This window comes from Pygoscelis adeliae, unplaced genomic scaffold (genome assembly GCF_000699105.1).
Source record: "Pygoscelis adeliae isolate BGI_AS28 unplaced genomic scaffold, ASM69910v1 Scaffold51, whole genome shotgun sequence".
In the NCBI taxonomy this organism is placed as follows: domain Eukaryota; kingdom Metazoa; phylum Chordata; class Aves; order Sphenisciformes; family Spheniscidae; genus Pygoscelis; species Pygoscelis adeliae.
The window spans coordinates 258,878-279,028 of NW_008824007.1; the positions used below are offsets into that span (position 1 = coordinate 258,878).

Here is a 20,151-nt window from a genome sequence, read left to right on the forward strand (position 1 = left end):
TTTTCACGTGAATTTTTAAGACTCTACTTTCTAAGAGGGGAGAAAACACAACCTTGCCTTATCTTCAGGCCGTTACAGTGTATCAGGAAATCCAGTCACTAGAGCATGACACAGAACCAGCTGCAGAACCAGAGGACTGTTGGAAAAGCACAGCTTAAATTAACTTCTTTATTTCACACGTATTTGCCTATCGGTCTTTCTTACCACGTGAATCAGTCAGCAGTTATGACTTGAAAAGTCACTATTTGAAAAAGCTCTCAGAAATTGTATCATTAACAGGGAATGTTAATAATATAGTTTCGTAATACAATTATTTTCTTGTTTGCACCAAGGTTCTATTCGATTCCAGCATGTGAAGTTTTATAATGCTTGCTGTAAAAATACTTTCCCATATTTATCCTCGGTTTGGAGTCTCACTTATCATGCTTTGAAGCAACTAGAAGCTCTGGCCACTGACAAGCTTTTCTGAAAAAAATCTGAGGAATCTTTACAACTCAGAAGAAACCAAGAGACCCCCCTCTTGTGGTCTTCTATGTAAACAACCTTAACTACGTTTGTGAGTGTCTCAAGAGGAGTTTTCTTTCATCAAATATTAACAGAAATTGTAAGTAATTCCATTCAATATATGAAGTGTTCTTCCTAGAAAGAATGAGAAAGAGATTGTTTTCACTTTATTTTTATCTACATGGTATTTTCTTGCAGAAAAACCACAGAGATTTAAAACGCAGTGCTGTCTCCTGTATACCACCACTCAAAAGAAAGTGGGGGGGGGAAAGTTACAGAACAAAGTAGATGAACAAACCTAACAATGGAGGAGATGTTAGGTTTATATAGATAAGTGCTATCTAGATGAACATATAAACTGCAGTTCTAAAATGCTCACGCTTCAGTTTACACAATGCACATAATGATCTCTACCTTACAGACCAATCTTACTCTTCAAAAACCATAGCGGATATGTAGGAACCCATGCTCACAACTTCCCATGTAATGAGATTAACAAGTCTGACACAAACATAAAAAGAAATTTTGTGCCTTTATTGGAATGGTGTTAGGCTTTAAATACACCAATTTTGATAACCTGATTATTTGGTTTTAATTAGAAATGACACTACAGAACTGCAATACTGGTCCAACAGTCTTGTCTTTACTCTTTTTTTTTTTTTAAAGCAAGAGATAGTATGAAAATGCACCAAGTAATCAGAAAGCACTAGCAGGCATCGGTTAATCCAAGATACTAGCTTTTTAGTTCCAAAAGCACTCGCATCATATGGAACCCAGGATTTAGACTGGTCATGATTTGCAAGAACTAGTTGCATGAGTCATGACTTTTTTTTTTTGTTTAATTTACTTTCAAGTTGGTCACTGGTAAATTTTTTTCCTCAAATATTACAGTTTCTTTAATTCATATTTTTCCTCAAAGTATAAAAAAGTATGAAATATAAACAAGCTCCTGCATCGCACCCGTGACAGGGTACAACGGAAGCATTAGAGAGCTGACTATCTACACACCGTCAAATCCCATCAAATCTTGGATAATTCATTAATATACAAAATATCAGGGCACAGAAAGAACTAAAATCCACTTTTTTGTTTTGTTACGCACAGGTTCAAATAATCAATCTAAAGAAAAAACGTGATCATTTTGGCTTTCCACTACATCCGCATGTTGAGACACTTATTGAAATAATCCTGCTTAATTGCGTTTGGTCTTTTTCTTATTGTCAAGTCATGTTTGTTATCTTAATACCAGCCATCAGACAAACAAGTAATCAGAAAGACTCCTCCTCCCCACCTCCCTGTCCCTGACCCCTCCAAGGTCAGCTTTAAGACATGACTCCAAACACAGGGTTGTGACGACAGATGCTAGGACCAATCTCTTCATAATCTTTTTTGGTATGGCATACTTGGTAGAACTCAGGCTGTAAAGGGAAGGAGAAAAAAAAAGTCAATGGTATGTACACCTTATCTGAACAATATTAACATTTACGTAGCAAATGGAAAAAAACACAAATACAGATAACTTGGAAGTCCTGAAATTAATATTACATCACGCATGGCTAAACACCAACGCAAACAATGTATTTTGCCACAAAACTAAAATGCACTATTTTACAACTCACACAGAGCTGTAATTGGGCTTTCATTTGCTCTTTCAAAGCTTTAAAGTCTAATGCAAAAACTTCGAAGGGGGCAGGGAGGGTACTTTTGCTGCCCGAGGTCTATCAGAAATCCCCCAACTGCATTTAATATAAAGTGAAGGAAAGATGAGAACTCCCAAAGCGTACCCAGAATGAGTAAAACATGCTCAGCTTTATAGCTAACTTACTGTGGAAGCCAGCATTGATCCTCCAAACCAAACAGCGTATCTTTGCATATGGTGTGTAATGACTTGTACATCAATGGGCTTAGGCTATACAAGGAAAAAAGGAATACATTAAAAGTCACTTTTGCTGGCAAAAATTAGATTTTTTTTAAAAGGGGTGTATATTCCAAGCTTACTTTTCACGAGTTAGTATTTTCTTAAATGCTGGGTATGTAAATTTACAATTATAGCATTGGATTTTCTCTTGTTCAACCCAGACTAAGAAACAGCTCTTGCTTATAAATCGCCAGTTACCTACTTTATCAGACATTAAGAGATACTTGCATTCACACCAATTTTCTCCCAAAAGCTCCAATACAGCGTTCCTCTCCAATTATCCTTGTTCTATTTTCTGCTGAATTTCTTGAAGGACTGTTTATTTATGCAGTTGTAAGAACAGATCCATACTACTTACCCCTTTCAAAAAAAACACTTCAGAAAGTTAATTTTTAGGTTTCATGTCATTATTTTAACAAAGCATCAGTTGCAGACTGATTAAAAGTTTATCTAGGACCAATACAGTCAGTCATGCTTTTCAAAACTACAATATTCATTCCAGTTAGCCCCTTTCCCTCCACACAAACCTTCATTCCTTACTTGTGCTTATCAAAAATGGCAGTGTACGTAACAGTTTCAGAAAGAAGTAATTTGTTAGTTCCAGTACAACCTGCTGCAATCTGAACAATTTGAAACAGTATCTAAAAATCACTTCTAATAGATTAGCAAAATGCAAGCCAGCGGCTACTTGCAATGTCTAGTACTCTGAAGAAGGAAGAATCGCATCGGATTTCCTTATTCATATCCTGCTTCCTTACTACGTGGTAAAGTCTAGTAAGGAGAACTAAGGATAAACTAGGTTACTTGAACCAGAGAACTGTATATAACTGAAATGTCAGACTTGTCGACATGGCATATTATGAAGCTATACTGGGGGTTTTAAGGATTGTTTGAGCTCATCTAGCTAGATTACTACTAAAAAATAAATAAGGAAAATCACTTCAATCTTGCCTTAAAAGGAAAAAACCCAAAATAACTGTTATCTCTGCTGATATCGTTTATGTATGCAGAGTCAACAGAAAAAATGCAAAAGTTAGATCAGAGGTCAAAAGTGGAAAGAACGTAAACTAAGCATCGTGCAGTCTAGTGAAAACATGAAGTCATTTCATAGGATAATTTAGGTGGGAAGGGACCTCAACGTCTCTAGTTCAGCCTCCTGCTCAAAGCAGAGTCAGCTACAAGGTCAGAGGAAGTTATTCAGAGTTTTATCCAGCTGAATCTCAAAAACCTCTAAGGATGGAGACTGCACCACCTCTCTGGGCAAGCCTGTTCCAATGCCTGGTTATCCCCACAATGAAAAAGTTTTCCCTTTTATCCAAGCTGAACCTCTTTTGTTTTGATTTATTTCTGTTGTCTCTCATGCACCCACCACACAGTACTGTCAAGGGTCTGGTCCCACTTTTTCGATGATCTTTCCACATAGACCAAGGGGCTGCAATTAGGACTCCCAAAGCCTTCTCTTCTCTATACAAGCCAGTTCCCTCCGCTTTTCTTCACAGGACAAGTGCTCCAGTCCTCTGACTACCCTGGTGGCTCGACAATGAGCTTGCTCCATCTCTCTTATTATCTTTAAGTTCAAAAGACAGGATGATGATTTGCAACTAATCACTAAGCTCTAAGCACAAAAAAAGCTGGGGAGTGACCAACTGCTTCTACACAACAGGCGTAGGTCCCACCCTTTCCTTAGGTGAGACTGATTCAGTTCAATAATAACAGACAGGCAGCACAAGTGCATACCAGGGGAAGCAGTACTATAGCTTCCTACAAGGAGAGGATTACGTAAATATTTTCCAACACCAGTCTACAATTCTCCACAATATACGAATCTCTAGAGCTTTAAATGAAAACGAAAACATTTCAAACAAGAACATCATTGCAGTATATTATTTTCGCATTTTCCGGGTAACAAGGGAGAGAAAGATGCTTGTTAAATGCATTAGCTGCAAGAACTAACCTTCAGTCTGCCACCACTAAGTTCTTCACTAAGTTTCAGTCTGGCATCAACAGTCCTTTTCAAGTCTCGCTGTAAACGGCGACCAAAGTCCCTGAACATGGTTGAGCCTCCAGAGAGGACAATATTCTGTTTGGAGTAACAAAAATTATTAACTGCTTCTGAAAATGCAGGTCTCCAACCCTACCCAGTTCTTAAATTCTAACTATCTAAATATAGTTTTTAAAGTTACAGTTAACAGGTATGCTTTTACTTTAAGTTTTAAATTACCTAACACTTAAGCATGACAGAATATGAATTCACAAAGAGGCTGTCACATTAAAATTGGCTGCGCTTTAAAATCCATTTGTACCTTAGTACATCTCACTTCTTTCGCTCAGATTTTTGTTTCCCTTATTTTTCTTTTAAATAAGAGTTTGAGTAATGAAACATCACATTCTGAAAAAAGTATAAGTGAACAACATAAAGCCTCCTGCATATTGGACTAATTTCTAGGGAAATGGTTTTTGTTTTTTTTTTTAAATAAAGTTTCAAATACACGTTTCAATATAAAGCACAATCCTTCTAAAACAAGTATTAAAAATACTCATTATAGCTACTGACCTTATACAGAGGACGTCTAACATCAATGGGACAATTCTGAATAACTTCATCTACTACTTCTGAGATTGGTTGCGTAAAGTCAGGATTAGCAAACTACAACCAAGAATAAGAACAGACGAGTCAACATGTAGGACCACATATTGCAAAGGAAAGGGGGTAAAGAGAAAAAGGAAAAAGAAAGAACCACCCTGTTATACTAGAGATGTCATGAAAACCAGTAATGGAAATAGTTATGTTAGCTATTATTGCTGCCATTTTTAAAAGGTCTGAAAGAGTAAGAAACCTAAAGTACCTATTTTGCCAGCTATTCTCTTAGATAGTTTTTGTTAACCGTAACAGGTCAAAGTATCCATGCCCTTCTCAGATGCTGAGCACCAGAGCAAAACAGTGTAACGTGAAAAAACCTGCAACAGGAGAATGTAGAGAGGTATTTGGGGCAGGAGGAGGTGGGAGGGAAGGATTTATTCCCATTGAATTTTTCCCAGCACTGGGAGAGAGACTGAGGGTATAAAGGCAAGAAGACAGAATATTTAGAAACTTGATTTTTCAACAGGCAGGTAAGAAACAAGGTACAATGTGGTGAGACCTGGAAATTCTATTAAAAATTGCAAGAAGAAAATACGGGTGTAGTAATCCATTTACTTTAAAAGTTTCAAATAGAGTGCTTTGTTTAGATATCAAGCTGAATTTGTATAAAGATTACTAGCAATCAAGAATCAAAACTATGTCGACTTACAATAATAGCTGGTATCTATTTACAAATAAGGAGAAATGTAAGTCAGGATAACCACTTCTTTAAAAGTTTGCAAATACTGTTTACATGCTATCATCTAAAATGCACCTAAAACAAAAAGTGTAGACAATTCAAATCAACTTACCTCAGGATGGAAGAAAATCTCTGGCCCCAGGAATCTCTCATAGCCAACATCAATGGTAAATTCTTTCTTTGAGATAGCGTTAATTCCAGTATACTGTTTAATCCACTTTGTACCATCTGTGTCATACTTGTTAAATTCTTTTACTAAGTCAGGGCAAACATAACTAAAGCGTTCCTGAAAATTGAGTATGTACAGTTAGAAGTATCTTCTTAAATATAGCAGAGAAGATGGTATGAACTTTAAAAAAGTGTAGTAATTTAAACCTTTAAGAATAAGAGTTTTAAATTGGCAGATAGAGAATAGGCCTCAAAAACAGCTGAACTGACATTTACTGTATACAGTTAGATAATGGCTCTGCTACTACAAATCATTTCTGTGCGGCACTGAAAGCAGCACATCTTGCTGAGCTAAATTACTTTTCATCTATTTTTTCCCCTAAACTTCTACAATGGTGAGAAATGAGTTCTAAAGTACGTTGAAGAATCGCCATAGAAACCAGTTTAAGTGTAGTTTAAGCTGAATGTCTTTCAGAATAGCTTTGTACTACAAAAAAAGAACGTATCAATATTCAGAAAGAATAAAAGAGTAATTAGAGCTCTATACATTACACATCCCACCAAGAACACTTCCTACTGAATATTACAGTAATAATAATAATAAGGGAGGAGAGGAGAAAGGGAAGACAAGCGAAGAGTGAAATTCTAGGCCAGACTGAGTATAACCCAACAGCATACCTTAAATTTAAGGTATTTCATGTTATTATTTAGAGATTTTTATATTATTTAGAAACAGAGCACCATTACTTGGAAAGACAATGATTTTAAGAGATTATTGTATTTGAAAAATAGGTATCAAGCTCTGATCTAAAATAACCTTAACGTCCGCAGTGTTCACATTACCTTCACAGCTTTAGCTGTTTCCAAGGATTGTTCAGGAGGAATTCCTACTTCTCGCTCCCTCAGCAACTGCTGAATGAAGTATGTTATATCTCGCCCGGCAATTGGAATGTGTTTGATACAGCTGCCAATCACGTATCCTTCAGCCTGTAAAGAAAATTAATTGGGAGAAAGGTATTGACAAGAACTCCTTTCAACAAAGCTTAGGAGGGAGAGAGGAAGAGATGTAGTCTAAACTCCTATTCACTATCTGCGATTGTGAGATTGAAGCCCTTTAAGACTGGTTCAATTCAACTACCAGAAATCCAATTCTTCAGTAGCCTTATTTTACTTGTTAAAGTGTTTCGCTTTGCATTGGTTCATAATTCTTACAAGGTTAGGAGGAACAGAAAGGTCACTAGTACGTAAGGCAGACAAATAGCTATACTCACTATTCCTTGGCCTTTATTTTCTCTTCAAAATGAGGTTACTCTTACCAAAAAGGTCAAGGAACCTTGTATCGCGAAATATTATTTTAGAATAAATGATGTGGCTCTGCAGTCACAGCCACTGATGTAAGATGTTACAATCCACATGAACCAAAATTAATTTTCTGAAAGCAGGGAGAAAATGCATCATTTCAGCACATTAATTGAGACAGCTTAGAACATCAGACTGGCCCATACTCATCCATCAGTCTACCCTTGTAAGTCACACTTGGCCTGGCGGCCAGTATCAGGGCATTAAAATATCTGGTCTAAACATAGAAACCAAAAGCGTTCAAGACCGGCTTTCAACCTCACCAGACCTGCTACATCCAAACAGATGAATCCAGGTATCACACGAATATTAAATGCTTAATATTTCCTATATACTCCTTACATTCATATAAAACGTTCTTTCTAACATAGAAAAATTAAGTCATAAAAAATGTACCACTATTGTTAGCTTCACCACCAGAGATAAGCGTTTGTTAATTCCTCTTTATCTATTTTATTACAAAAGTGGTATGCTAGTGCTGTCAATTTGTTCAACATGTTTAAAAATTCCAGAAATCAAGCACATGTCACTATACAAAGCAGCTTAATGCTTCAAGTGATATAGAATACCTACTCTTATTTCAAGTAAAAAAAAGAAAACCACCGCACACAAATCAGGAAAAGTTCAACTGTTTTAAACAGCCATTTGAACTACTAAGTACAATTAAAAACATTTTACCTATAAAAGGTTTGAAATATCAATTGTTCCCTACGTCTTATTAAAAATATGTCATCTTGGATGAACAGTCTGAACAAAGATTCAGCCACTATATTCCACCGAGGTTAGTAACAAATTGCTACATCACAGCATGTTTCACCACCAATGCTACTATTTGGTATAACAAATCATTTTTAAAAATTGAGGTTACTGTGGCATGATAAAGCTTTGTATAGATTTTAATCTTAAAAATTGCAATCTAACTTCATTTTGAAAAGAAAAATGCGTCTGGTGCCTAGACACGCATTTAACTTCCCAAGGAAAGATGGGCAGAAAGACATATTACCAACCACTTGAAATAAAGAACATTATTAAATGCTCCAATTATAAAATTTCAAATATGTAGCTCTGTAAAAGGAAATACATACCTACAGCAAAAACAATAATTTGACAGTTAAGAAACTGCAGCTGTGAATGCTAATTCTTTAATAAAACATCATATGATCATACTAATTTTTGCTTTTAGCAACTTGATATATTGGAACAGATATTCAACATTAACTAACCTTAGGGTTTTTGGGTTTGGGGTTTGGTTTTTTTTTTCAGTCAGAAAAGAACATTTTTCTTTTTGCTTGTATCGCTGATGCATGATAGCATACTACTAAACATTGGTCAACAGATGAAGAAAAACTGTAAACAATACTACATCTGCCCTCAAATATTTTGTATTTTTCTATTTTATACATGAATTAACTGAATTGAACAAAAAAGTTTCCAAACTTTTTGGACTGACTATTGTAAAGAGCATATTCACTCTTACCAGCAAAACAAACTGGAAATATGATAAAGCGATACAGTTTCATTGATCACTTAACGTGGCCTTGGCAAATCACCTTTTAAGATAAGTCACTGGAAGACAATATGCCCTGACAAACTCAGGGTGCAGAGAAGTTTGAGAGTTTCTGCACTACAAAATAAACAAAAACCCCACACCCACAACCCTGGAAATTATCTGACATTTGTGAAGATTCCTAGCTATACTTCAGTCTGTGTAAGTATAAACTTCAGAGAAGTTACAGGACAAGCTGTTCTCCGGCTAAACTGTTTCTATAGTTTTGAGGTATACTTACAACAGGAATAACATGAGTGACACCATCACCACTGTCTATAACTGTGCCAGTCAGCGTTCGTTCTCCTACTTGTCTTGACGTCCAAGATGCAGCTAAGGCAAGGACAGCCTTGTAAAAGAACACACACACAAAAACCAAATCTTCATAAAAGCACTGCATTGCAGACCCCACCTTCCACTAGCCCTCCCAACAATACCCAGACTGACACCCTCATGGTAATTTACACAGCGTGGAAACTGATTTAGTAATATTATATGTGTGTACACAACAGCTTATGAAAAAGAGACTGCATAAATGTAGTTTTTGACTCCTATATAGCCATGTTCAAACAAACATCTTTTTTGCTACTTCATATTGAGAGGGATTCAATTCTTTGCCTAATACCATTATGATGATGTGGTGTGTTGCATGGGTTTTTTTATTTATGATGCAACAGATATCATACTCTACTGCTTGGAGGCCGCCTTCTATACAGGTAACAGAGGAACAGTACCTAGCTAACAGACCACAGAATCAATGCATATCAAACATCTAGTGGTGAAACTGCTAACCAAAAGTGCATAAAAAGGTATTCCAAACACCACTCATACGGTTTTCATAGTGAAATTAGTTTTAGCTCAGGGAGAAATATTGTAGCTCTAACTTTCAACAGCCCTGCTTACCTGAACAGCAATATATAGCCCTGGAACGTTGAAAGACTCGAACATGATTTCAGCAGTATATTCTCTATTTTCTGGAGTATTTAATGGAGGCTCAGTCTGTGAGACAAAAAAACCCAACAAGTTTTACTTGCATTCAAATCAAACACTTGACTTTTAAAAAAAAAAATCACCAAATCCTAAATTTTGCAAGATGAGTCATTCAACAACAATAGCATGTAAAAATAGTAATGTGCAAAGGGTGCTTTTAAAGGCAAATAGTGCAATTAAGAAAGTCTAGAAACTCCTCCAACAATAACAGAATTTATGCAAACTGCATTGCAAAAACATTGATGATTAGAGTGAAAACAGAAAAACAGAAATGCAATAAAAATGTTATAGTAATTACTGCTTAAGAATTTACATTGATGGCCCCCTTTGTGGGTTGGGTTAGCTCATTACAACTTTTGATTTCACTGAAAGAATCAAGGACTATCAACCTAAAAATGTCAAAGGATGCAGTTTAGCACATTTAAAGAATGACAATTATTTTAAAGATTTCTCAGTGATTCATTAAAGAAAAAAGCTGTTTTTCTTCAGAAGGCAATCACTATAAAACAAGTTGATATGATCAGCTGTAGAAATGTACTCAACCAAGAGAATCTAGCAACAACACACAATGTGCTATAATAGTATGCTATAATTTTCATTAAAATACCAAACATACTTAATATTAAGTTTCTCCTCTGAAAGAGCATTTTGGATAGTGCTACAGAATATTGGGGGGGAGGAATTACTCTTCCATTGCATCAACTATGTAATAGGATGGTAAAGAGAGGAGGGAGCCACTCTTCAAAGGTTATAAGGACAAGAGGTCATGGAGACAAGCTGCAACATGGGAAATTCTAAGTAGGTATTAGGAGGAAAAAGGGTAACATGAGGGTGGTCAAATATTAGGAAAGGGGCCTAGAGTTGCTCTGGCATCTTGATCCTTGGAGATATTCAAAGCTTGGCTGGACACAGCCTTGAGCAACCGGATCTAATCAGACCTGCTTCGAGGAGATGGTTGCATTAGATGTTCTTGTTAACAAGTATGAACCAACACCTCTAATACCAAACCTGCTCTATAAACATCAGACTAAAACAAATTGCGTATTTCAATGGCCTTGAATAAAATACTAAGGAATAGCAGATGCTTCAGAATGACATTGACCTTAATTCAGATCTAATTTGCCCAGATACGACAATCAATCCTTCTGATTTCACAAAAAAAATTTCACTGTCTAGACACACCATCCAGGTGGCAGCATTGTAAAAACAAAATAACTGCAATTATGTCAAGTCAAAACACACAGGTACTTTTTTGCCTCAAAAAATGTAAACATTGTTATTGAATTCAGTGGATAAGTAATAGAAAAAAAGGGATGGAGCAGACGCAATTTGGAGGGAAATGAGAACAGAAAAAAGTTTGCAGTTCAGACACTCTGACATCTTTAGAAAATTGAAGAACCTGGATGGGATAAGCCAGGTCAGGAAAGTTTCAAGTAATTTATAGTTACTTTAGTTTTCAACATGTAATAATTCTTAAATATGAACATACATATAAGTCAGCACAAACATTCTTACTAGTCACATGCAATTTCGTAAGTAGGACATAATTTTACCTACCAAAAGAAAATAATGGTCCTCGGGTTCTGCCCTTAAATACTTAAAGATTACTTGCTCCATAAACCTCTCCATCAGGTCCCAGTCTTCAACTATACCATGGCGGATGGGCCACTGTTGCAGAAGAATATCAAAATATAATTGGAAACAAAAGAAGGGGAGTGGGGGGGAGAGAACAGGAGATCAGTGTTTTCAACTGCAGTAAAAGCACCTGATCTACATATGCAAGAAACCTTGCATTAGGTTTTCCCTATCCCGATTGGACACATATTTGAAATTCAGATTCCAACCTTGAATAGCAGAGACAATACATTGCATTTCTCAGTACAGCAGAATGGTGGCACTAGGATAAACCAAAGGTTCTCCCTAGCCCAGCATCCTGACTCTGACATTGCTGATTCAAGATGCCAAGGAACATGAAAGAATGTGATATTTCCACTTAACGCTCTCCCAGTCTCCCTTCACTTCAGAAGAAATATATATTCACATACTTTTTTGCAAATTCCCACAGGCTCCTGAAGCTCAACAAAACTAATACCAAACCTTACTTTCCGTTAAAACAGAGTTAATAAGAAAGTAAGATTAAAATTAACCAAAAAGCATTCATAACAAGCTGTTTACTGTATAGCTGATGCTTTCTAAAGAGTATTGGAAAATTATTTTAAACATTTCTCTACCTTGGTTGCATAAGTTGGTTTTTCTATTGCTTCATCCCCGATAAAGAAGTCTAAATCATCAACACCTTTCAAAACCCTCCTTTGTGCTTGATCGACCACTTTTGCGGATTCTTTGATAGCAATACCTTTAACAGAGAACACAATATTGTAGATCATATATCCTGCACTAAAAAAATAAAACCTCAATATTCAAGAATAGGAACACACTGTAATTATATTCATCCTTTGTTTCAGGTATAAGTACAGAAAAGCTAAATAAAACACAGATAACTGGAATTCTAATCACAGGTAAACATAATTAGGATTTATAAAGTAACACAATACAGATCTAAATACAGATTTAATTGTTAGACACAACATGCAATCAGAGAGATAAAATATAAAAAGAATCACTAAGGGTATCCCTACAGATCTCGTTTTATTCAGCAAGTGTGCTGATTTTCTGCACACTCCTCTAATAATAATAATAATGATATATAAAAAGGAATGCAGTTGTAGAAGTTGAATAAAGAGCAAGAAAGAAAACATGTTGCCATTATATAAATGGATGTTTTACTTCACTCGCACCAATTTGATTTCGGGACATATTATGAAAATGAGATATGATTTTGAGACATATTATGAAAAGGGAATGAATAGCAACTAAATAAGCAAAAAACATGTACAAAAGAAACCAGGAAGGGAGAAGTAGAAGAAAATGTAAGGCATACAGAAAAAGAAAATTGGACAGAAATAAAAGGAGTATTTTTAAAAGGACAGAAATCTGTATGGCCATATGATGCACCTTTAGGTGCTTCAAAACAGATTTTCACAAAGTCTATGTTTAATTTCTTCCTTTAAATCCTACTCCTATCTTATCATTAAGAATAGGATGGAGAATTTCATTTAAGACAGACTATAAATCTCTCCTTCACTTCAAGGAATAACTGGCAAAAGCTAAGAGCTTGTATCTTGGCAGTTTATTCCTTCCAGGATAATTACTCATCATAAATAAAGACAAAAGTTTTTACCAGAAAAATACTGGCTAAGGCTAAACACAGGATCCTGGAAAGATGGATCAGTGATTAGATATCACAGAAACACAGATGTTCCCTTCCCTCATCTTTTACATCAGCCCCCTGGCTACGAGGGTTGCAGCGCCAGCAATACCTGCTGTATTTTTTCAAGTCTTACTAATTGCCTTTAAACACAATCCTTTACACAAATGAGGAAATCCATATCTATAAGAAGCATTAGTATCAGCCTCAAATATTCAAAGGTCGTGATCCAACAGCTCTTTCAAAGGCAGAATTATTTTGCTAATTCTCACCTTCAGTAAGAAGTTCTGTTTGCTCACAACTAAGATTAAAAAAAAAAGTTATGAAAACAGCTGCTGCAGGCTCAAGCCCACCAGACACAGGGCAGCAGAGCTACAGGATTTGGAAATCAATAGCACGCTAGGGTAAAGCGCCGTTAGGTCACTGATGCTCCCCATCCTTCCCTTCCCACAAAGAGCAAGAAAAGCAGAGCTGCGCAGCCAAAGTTAAACGTTGTGAAAGACTGAAGAGGATAAAACAGAAGACGTTATTTTGAGCTCTTCAGGAAGAAAACTGAATCATACTGTAACTTCTGTAGCAGCTTACAGGAGAGCAGAGAGGAAGCCGAAAAGCTGGGGCGGGGGTGGGGAAGGAGATGTCGCAAGGCCAGCGTTTGCTGCAAGTGAAAAGAAGAATCTTGCTAAATATTTTTCAGGTCGTCGTTACAGAGCTCACACGTTTTGGGAAATTTTTCTGCCCAGATGTGTGTTATCTTCACGAAGTTTCAAGTAAAATACCATCGTTTGCCACAGAATTATAAAAACTTTCTCAAGTCAAAGTGGTTTCACCCTGTTACAAGCCTAAAACAAGATGGGAGCTCTCAATATTTTGCTGACGTTGAGGCTAGCCTGTTCAGTCCTCGTTTCGAAAGTCAGAAATGAGAAGGAAACAACCTGAATCGAGAATCATATCCTGAAAATAAACAGGAAAATAAATCTTGCTGAAACCATAGCTAGGCTACCACGGCGTCTGAAGATGGGCAGCACTCCAGCGGTATCTCAGAGCATTTGCCTTTGGTTTGCTTGGCACAAGAATTAAGAGCTTTTAGAAGAAAAGAGGACATACTTGCATCAAATCAATTTTTGTGCTTAACCACTACTCAAGCCTTTTTTTTTTTTCTTTTAAAGGTAAAGAAAAGGCCATCTAACATGTAAACTATCATAGATAAACTGAAATAGATGACAAATCAAGAGAACTACTGGGTAATAGAAGGAAGTTGACTCCTATTTTAACATACAGCAGGAAAAAAGGATTAAGTGAATAAAAATCAAGCAAAATTAATGATCTGTTAAGATCTAAAAAGCAGCCAGGAAAGAAATCAGTGAACCCAAGTCTCTTCAAAAAATTGGCCCAATGTATTCTCATTTACTTCACTTTTCAAGCGAGCATTTGTCATCTCTACAGAAGCATATTCAGAATTAAACCAAGAACACAACATGAGAGGAGTGGGAGATAAAAATTTGTTAAGAGCAGGAGCGAATAAGATAAGCAGCAAGTGAACAAGGCAGAAGGAATGCTGCTCGAACCTGTTTAACAGCAAACATTTTTTAGAGAATCAAATTGATAACATGCAACCACCATTGCTGGAAGTCAAAGGAGAAACCAAACCGTTTTCCCTCTGTGGCTAATATTAAGGAAATTGAAGACACCAAAGCGCTTTGAAAAGATCCACAGGTTTTTTTGTAACATTTTACGTTGAAACTAGGTACTGCTATACTTGATTTTTGTTTCTCTAATGTGGATTACACCTGTGCTATTTTATTTCATTTGAGGCAGAGGATTAATGCAAACTTGCGCAGTTAGTGTAATTATCTAACTTGGATTACAGTACAAATGAGAAAAATGCCTTTTTCATTAAGAGAATTGCAGTCAAGGACCATTTCAGCTGTAGGAGCATCTAGACTAGAGAATTTTTTTTTTAAAATGCACCACACTATCAAAAAGCTGTCAAAAATCTCATTCCCCCCTTTATCTTCTACTTTAATAGCATCCCTGTTGTATAAATTTCTCTGCTTAATGATCTGACAGGCCATTTCATTCCCAGAATTTGTTTTAAGTGTCATGATCTCTCTTCTCCTTTTTTGGAACAAGAAAGTGATTTTAAAATTAAATAAACCAAATCTGAAGATGCAGAGAAAGTATGTAAAATCTATATATCTGAAATTAAATAAAATAACATTTGCCCATTTTTAATTTAAAGACTGCTATGAAGTTTAAAGAGCAATGTAACGTTTTTTCCAATGGTTCATTAACTTTTTTTTTAAAATCTAACATTAAAACTAGTTTTTTGGGGAAAAACAAAACTGTAGAGTATTCTTATATGTCACTGAGGTAAACCAAATGAAATTCAATTGGAAAACCAAGTGAATGAAGAACTACATATAGAAGAAATTGAAATTATTCTCTCACTTGTATGAAAACCAGAGAATGCATTAAGTGAATTAACCTTAGCTTTCCATGAAAATTGCTTTTTGAATCATGTTTTCTATAAAGATTAACGGAGCCTGAACTATCAAGTTCTATTTTACAGCGACTATGCTTAACTATTATTAGTTCTAGCTCTTTTCCTGTTGCATTTACAAGGAAAACTGGGTGTATTAATTATTCCTTTTCACCAGGATGCAATACATGATTACTTTGGCACAGATGCACAATGACAAAATGCCAAGTGGTGTAGGAGGTCAAAAGGTGAAGCATTTCTAAAGGAAGCTGATTTGAGTTCCACTCTCTAGAGTAGAGCTGTATCACTTCAACAGTTCAGAAGACAGGGAGTGAATAAGCAATTTTACATCTAAAAAAAAAATTAAATGTTTTCTTGTTCCATTTACAAAACAGAGTAAATTAAGTAACATAGCTGTAATACTGAAAAATACCTGGGAAGTATAACATTTTAAACCCTAAAGACATTAAAACATCCAATTTCAATTTTTTTTTCTAGTTACAATCAACTAAACTTTAACCTGAGAAGTCCCTAATAAGGGAAAAACCTTCTAAAAAGTAAATATATAGCCACAGTACTGTATTTCAATATGGTTTCAATTTCCAAGATATTAACTTCAAATATTAGTATACCATTTTAATAAACGTATCTTTCCAAACTGAGCATCCATAGCAAAACAGAACAGAGCCATGCTACCACCCTGTGTCATCACTCAGAGCTCTTTTCAAGTCACTCATTTTTAACTGTTTTTTTTACATAGCATGTTATAGAAACTCTCCAAGTGTAACTTCAGCATTCATACACAGGTAACAAATACTTACATGAAGGAATAATGAACTGGGGTTCAGTATTACCGGCATATCCGAGCTTTGTATACCTATTGAGGAAAAAAAGGTTGGGTTATAATATTTGATACTGCAAACACCAAAGATATCTCCCTTTTTTAATGAACATACCTCTTTTCCCATATCAAAAAGACCCACTGAATTTCCTTTAAAAAACGAAACAAAAACCCCCTAAACAGAGAACTTCTCTTTTTTTAAAAGGTAAAACAATGCTCCCTACCACAAATCAAGCATCATTCCTAACTTCTACTCTAATAAAATTTTACTACAGAACACAAAGTATGTAATTCAATTTATCAATGCTTAGGAGTATAATTTACAGTCAGAGTAGTTCTTCCCTGCTCAGCAGTTAGCATTTCTATAGAAATATTTTCATATAATCAGTGTAAGTGGTAGAAGTGTTTTTCTAACTGCTAACTATAAGGGAAGAAGTTCCCTTGCCCATGGACCGCCAGCTGGGCATGCAGCAGGGCTCGCCATCATTACTTCACAAGCGTCTCCCAAGACGTACTATCATAGGTGGCAAGCACTGACAGCTGATAACGACAGTGGTAGCAAAAGAAATTCCATTTAACAAATGGAAAACAGTCTTGAAAATGTGTTTAATAAGGCTAAGGAAAGCAAGAGGAAAAGAACTACACACCTTCACCCACCCAACTTCCAGAATGTGCTATGGATATATACATCATTTTCATTGTCATGACGTAAGAAAACTGAAGAAGTTTTTCATGAATACATTGGTAATAACTACAAAACTCACAGTACCAAAACTATCCAGCTGCTAGAAATGTTGTTACAAAAGAGTTAACAGCACAGGCAAATTCTAAAACATGCAGACCAAAATGCACACTACATTCAAGAGTTACAGCCTACACACAAGTTTTTAACAGACACAGACATGACAAAGTTCTCATTTTCTTTATACAGTCAGACAGCTGTACTAACTAAATTAGCACCATCAGCAAAAGCATGAAACACTGTAGTAGCACCTCTACAATTTTCAGCACTCAGATATAAACCTGGAAGATCTTAGGCGGTATAAGGCAGTACTAACTTTAACAATCCATAAATTTATGTCAATAACACAGCAAAATGCCTGGTAACACAGTAAGAGGTTGTTTTTTTTACAGGCTAGCAGAGGAGTGCTGCTGCAGTAGGTTTTGCTGTGATGCTACTGATGCAGCGGTTCACAATTTGCTCACGTGTCCGCTAACGCCTACACAATTTCTATCACTGACATTGATTGTGCATGTTAGCGCTGGGCCAGGAGAAATGGTATCCTCAAAAGGAAGGTTATCTTTCTCTCTAAATAACAAAATGGTTAGCACGGAACCTCATCTAACACCAAAAATGTTTTGCAAGAGTAGTAATTTTAAAGCTGTAAAACCCATCTTGCCTCTAACACACTGTAACAGTTGGGAGTAACCATGCAAAAAAAACTTGACTTTGTATTGATCTACAGTAATATTTACTGAAAAATAAAACTTCACTGGCAAAATAAGATACACAACGGAAAAGAAAAAAAGAAACTAAACACCTGAAAGGAATTTAGACCTCATTAAGAGATCAGCATTATGCACTGTACGTGCCTGAACTCAGATTTTACAGACTCAAGTTATAAGCAAGCACATTTTTTAAAATTTCTTCTTAAATATCTAGTTCCTAAGAGAAATCTCAAGAATTCCACAATCTGATGCTTCTATAACCTGTCATGCAGAATAAAACTGTTCACTGTATCTATAATGTTTTAAGAGGCTTTTAGTTCCACAAGAAAATTAATAAGAAAACCAGCAAATATTGACTCACTCCCTCTACCTTCCCCTGCAAATCAGGAACTGTAGCATGTATATTTTAAACCTAAATCTACAGCGGAACTTTGGAGCCTGAAGACCACATAAACCTACAACTAGATCAGAAATGCTTTAACTAGCAAAAAAGTTAAAACCGTTTGATTATTAAACTCAGTATTTCAAAGAAAACAAAAGCTAAACTGTTGCAGGTAACAGGCTGCTTAGCTGCTTGTGGTGTGGGAGACTGCCCAGCACACGCACACACAGCCAGCAGACTGAAATAAAAACAGTCAAATGAAAGATGCATTTTACATAAAAAGACTGTATTCAGACATAAAATCAGCATATCTAAAAATACTATGGCCTACTCAGCAAGAAGTCTCCTGACTCGTGGGAAAAAAAAAAAAGAAAGTCCCATTTTTAGGCTTCCAAAAAAGGAAAAAGGAAAAAAAAAAAGAAAAAACCCCGCATGGCTTCTGGTCTCTGAATATTAAAGCATTATAGCCGCAAGTCTCCAACGTAGTCTCCAACGCAAGGCTTCACATCGCTAGCGTACCAAGACTTCCTTGCCACACTCTCCCTTCCGCATCAGGAGGGCCACCACCACTTGCCCCTCGGTCAGGGAAGGGACCCGCTGTTACCTCCTGCGCCTCAGTCCTGCCCCTCCAGCTCCACGCCTGCAGGCACAGACAGCCGTTTGCAATATTCATACGGTGACTGGTACCATGGGGCTCCGGAGAGGAGCTAGGGCTGCCAGGGACTATGGTAATACACATAACAAACAGTAAGCTTGATTTTCATAACTAAACTTATATATAGATACTCTTGAGTTAAAATGGAGTTTAAAAATGTGATAGGCGAGACAAAAAAGGTAAGTAAGTTGATAAAAATCTTTGGTTCTCCAAATGCACAATCTAATAACAGTGGGTTTTTTTTTTAAATTAACTTTTGCAAAGATGAGGCTTTATTCAGTGATCAGATCTATTCTACCACTGTCACTTGAAGTAAACATTTAAGTCACATGAAAAAAAGGATACCACAGGCAAGCTAGATTTCACAAGTATACAGTTTCCACAAGCAGTTCATACAGGGCAAAGTGTGTCTGACTAATGTATGATTCACAGGGGAATGAGGCACACCCTGTCTTCTTCAGAGCAGCAATCACTGCCACTACAGAAAAAAATCCTGATATTAAAGATATCATAAGGCAGCACCAATACTGGATCACAGTTTTTTAGTAAATCACTGCTTGTCTTGCTTGCTACATAGCACTGAAGAGTGGCAGGAGGGACTTCCATGGAGACAGGCAGGCACATGTCATTTAATGAGACGTGAACTCAGCTTTCCCACACTGAATTTGGGGCACTCAGCAGTGAGAGAGCAAGGCACTGTACAGACGAGTATAAAAGTATAAGCAGTTTTCTATCAAAACCTGTAACACAGAACTGATTTACAAAATGCAAAGGTGAAAACCTGAATCCAACCTTGATCATTCAGACATTTTCCTTTATTTCTCCCCGTTGAGCTACCTGAAGTGTTTCTGAAGGCCTATTAGTTCATTTACGTAGAAAAGGAGAAAAAAACCATACAAAAACACAAACATGGCAAAAAAAAGTTGTTGGATAATCACGTCCTTCAGATTTATTTTAGAAGATAAGCTACAAAGTATCCAAAAGCAGTCCACAAAGTCTCCCTGCAGATGTGCGTGTAGGTATATAGAGAACCATATACATACACACCCCCCCACGCTATCTATCAATATACATATATATGGTGCTGATATTCCCCAGTGACTTCCCTGCAACGCCTTCTGCAAAAGGCAATGGGGTCTCACACACCATCCTCCGGCCTATGCAGATGTAATGATGTGACAAACAAAATATGATTTTTTTGTAGGGGACACCACAAATGGGGTGGGGGTAGCAACTAATGAAGGTTCCTTCTAAATTAACCCTACTAACCCA

General features: G+C 36.4%; 1 protein-coding gene across 1 annotated transcript; it reads right to left on the reverse strand.

Moving 5' to 3' along the window:
- Positions 1–631: 631 nt before the first annotated feature.
- Positions 632–17,098, reverse strand: LOC103918500 (actin-related protein 3). Its single transcript, XM_009325834.1, has 13 exons — positions 17,051–17,098; positions 16,509–16,543; positions 16,374–16,429; positions 12,037–12,161; positions 11,363–11,473; positions 9,719–9,814; positions 9,057–9,164; positions 6,754–6,897; positions 5,855–6,028; positions 4,977–5,069; positions 4,377–4,502; positions 2,330–2,413; positions 632–1,922 (listed from the first exon to the last, which is right to left on the reverse strand). Exons 1-13 carry the CDS (start codon positions 17,096–17,098, stop codon positions 1,827–1,829), a joined length of 1,296 nt encoding a protein of 431 aa, XP_009324109.1. The 3' UTR covers positions 632–1,826.
- Positions 17,099–20,151: the final 3,053 nt, after the last annotated feature.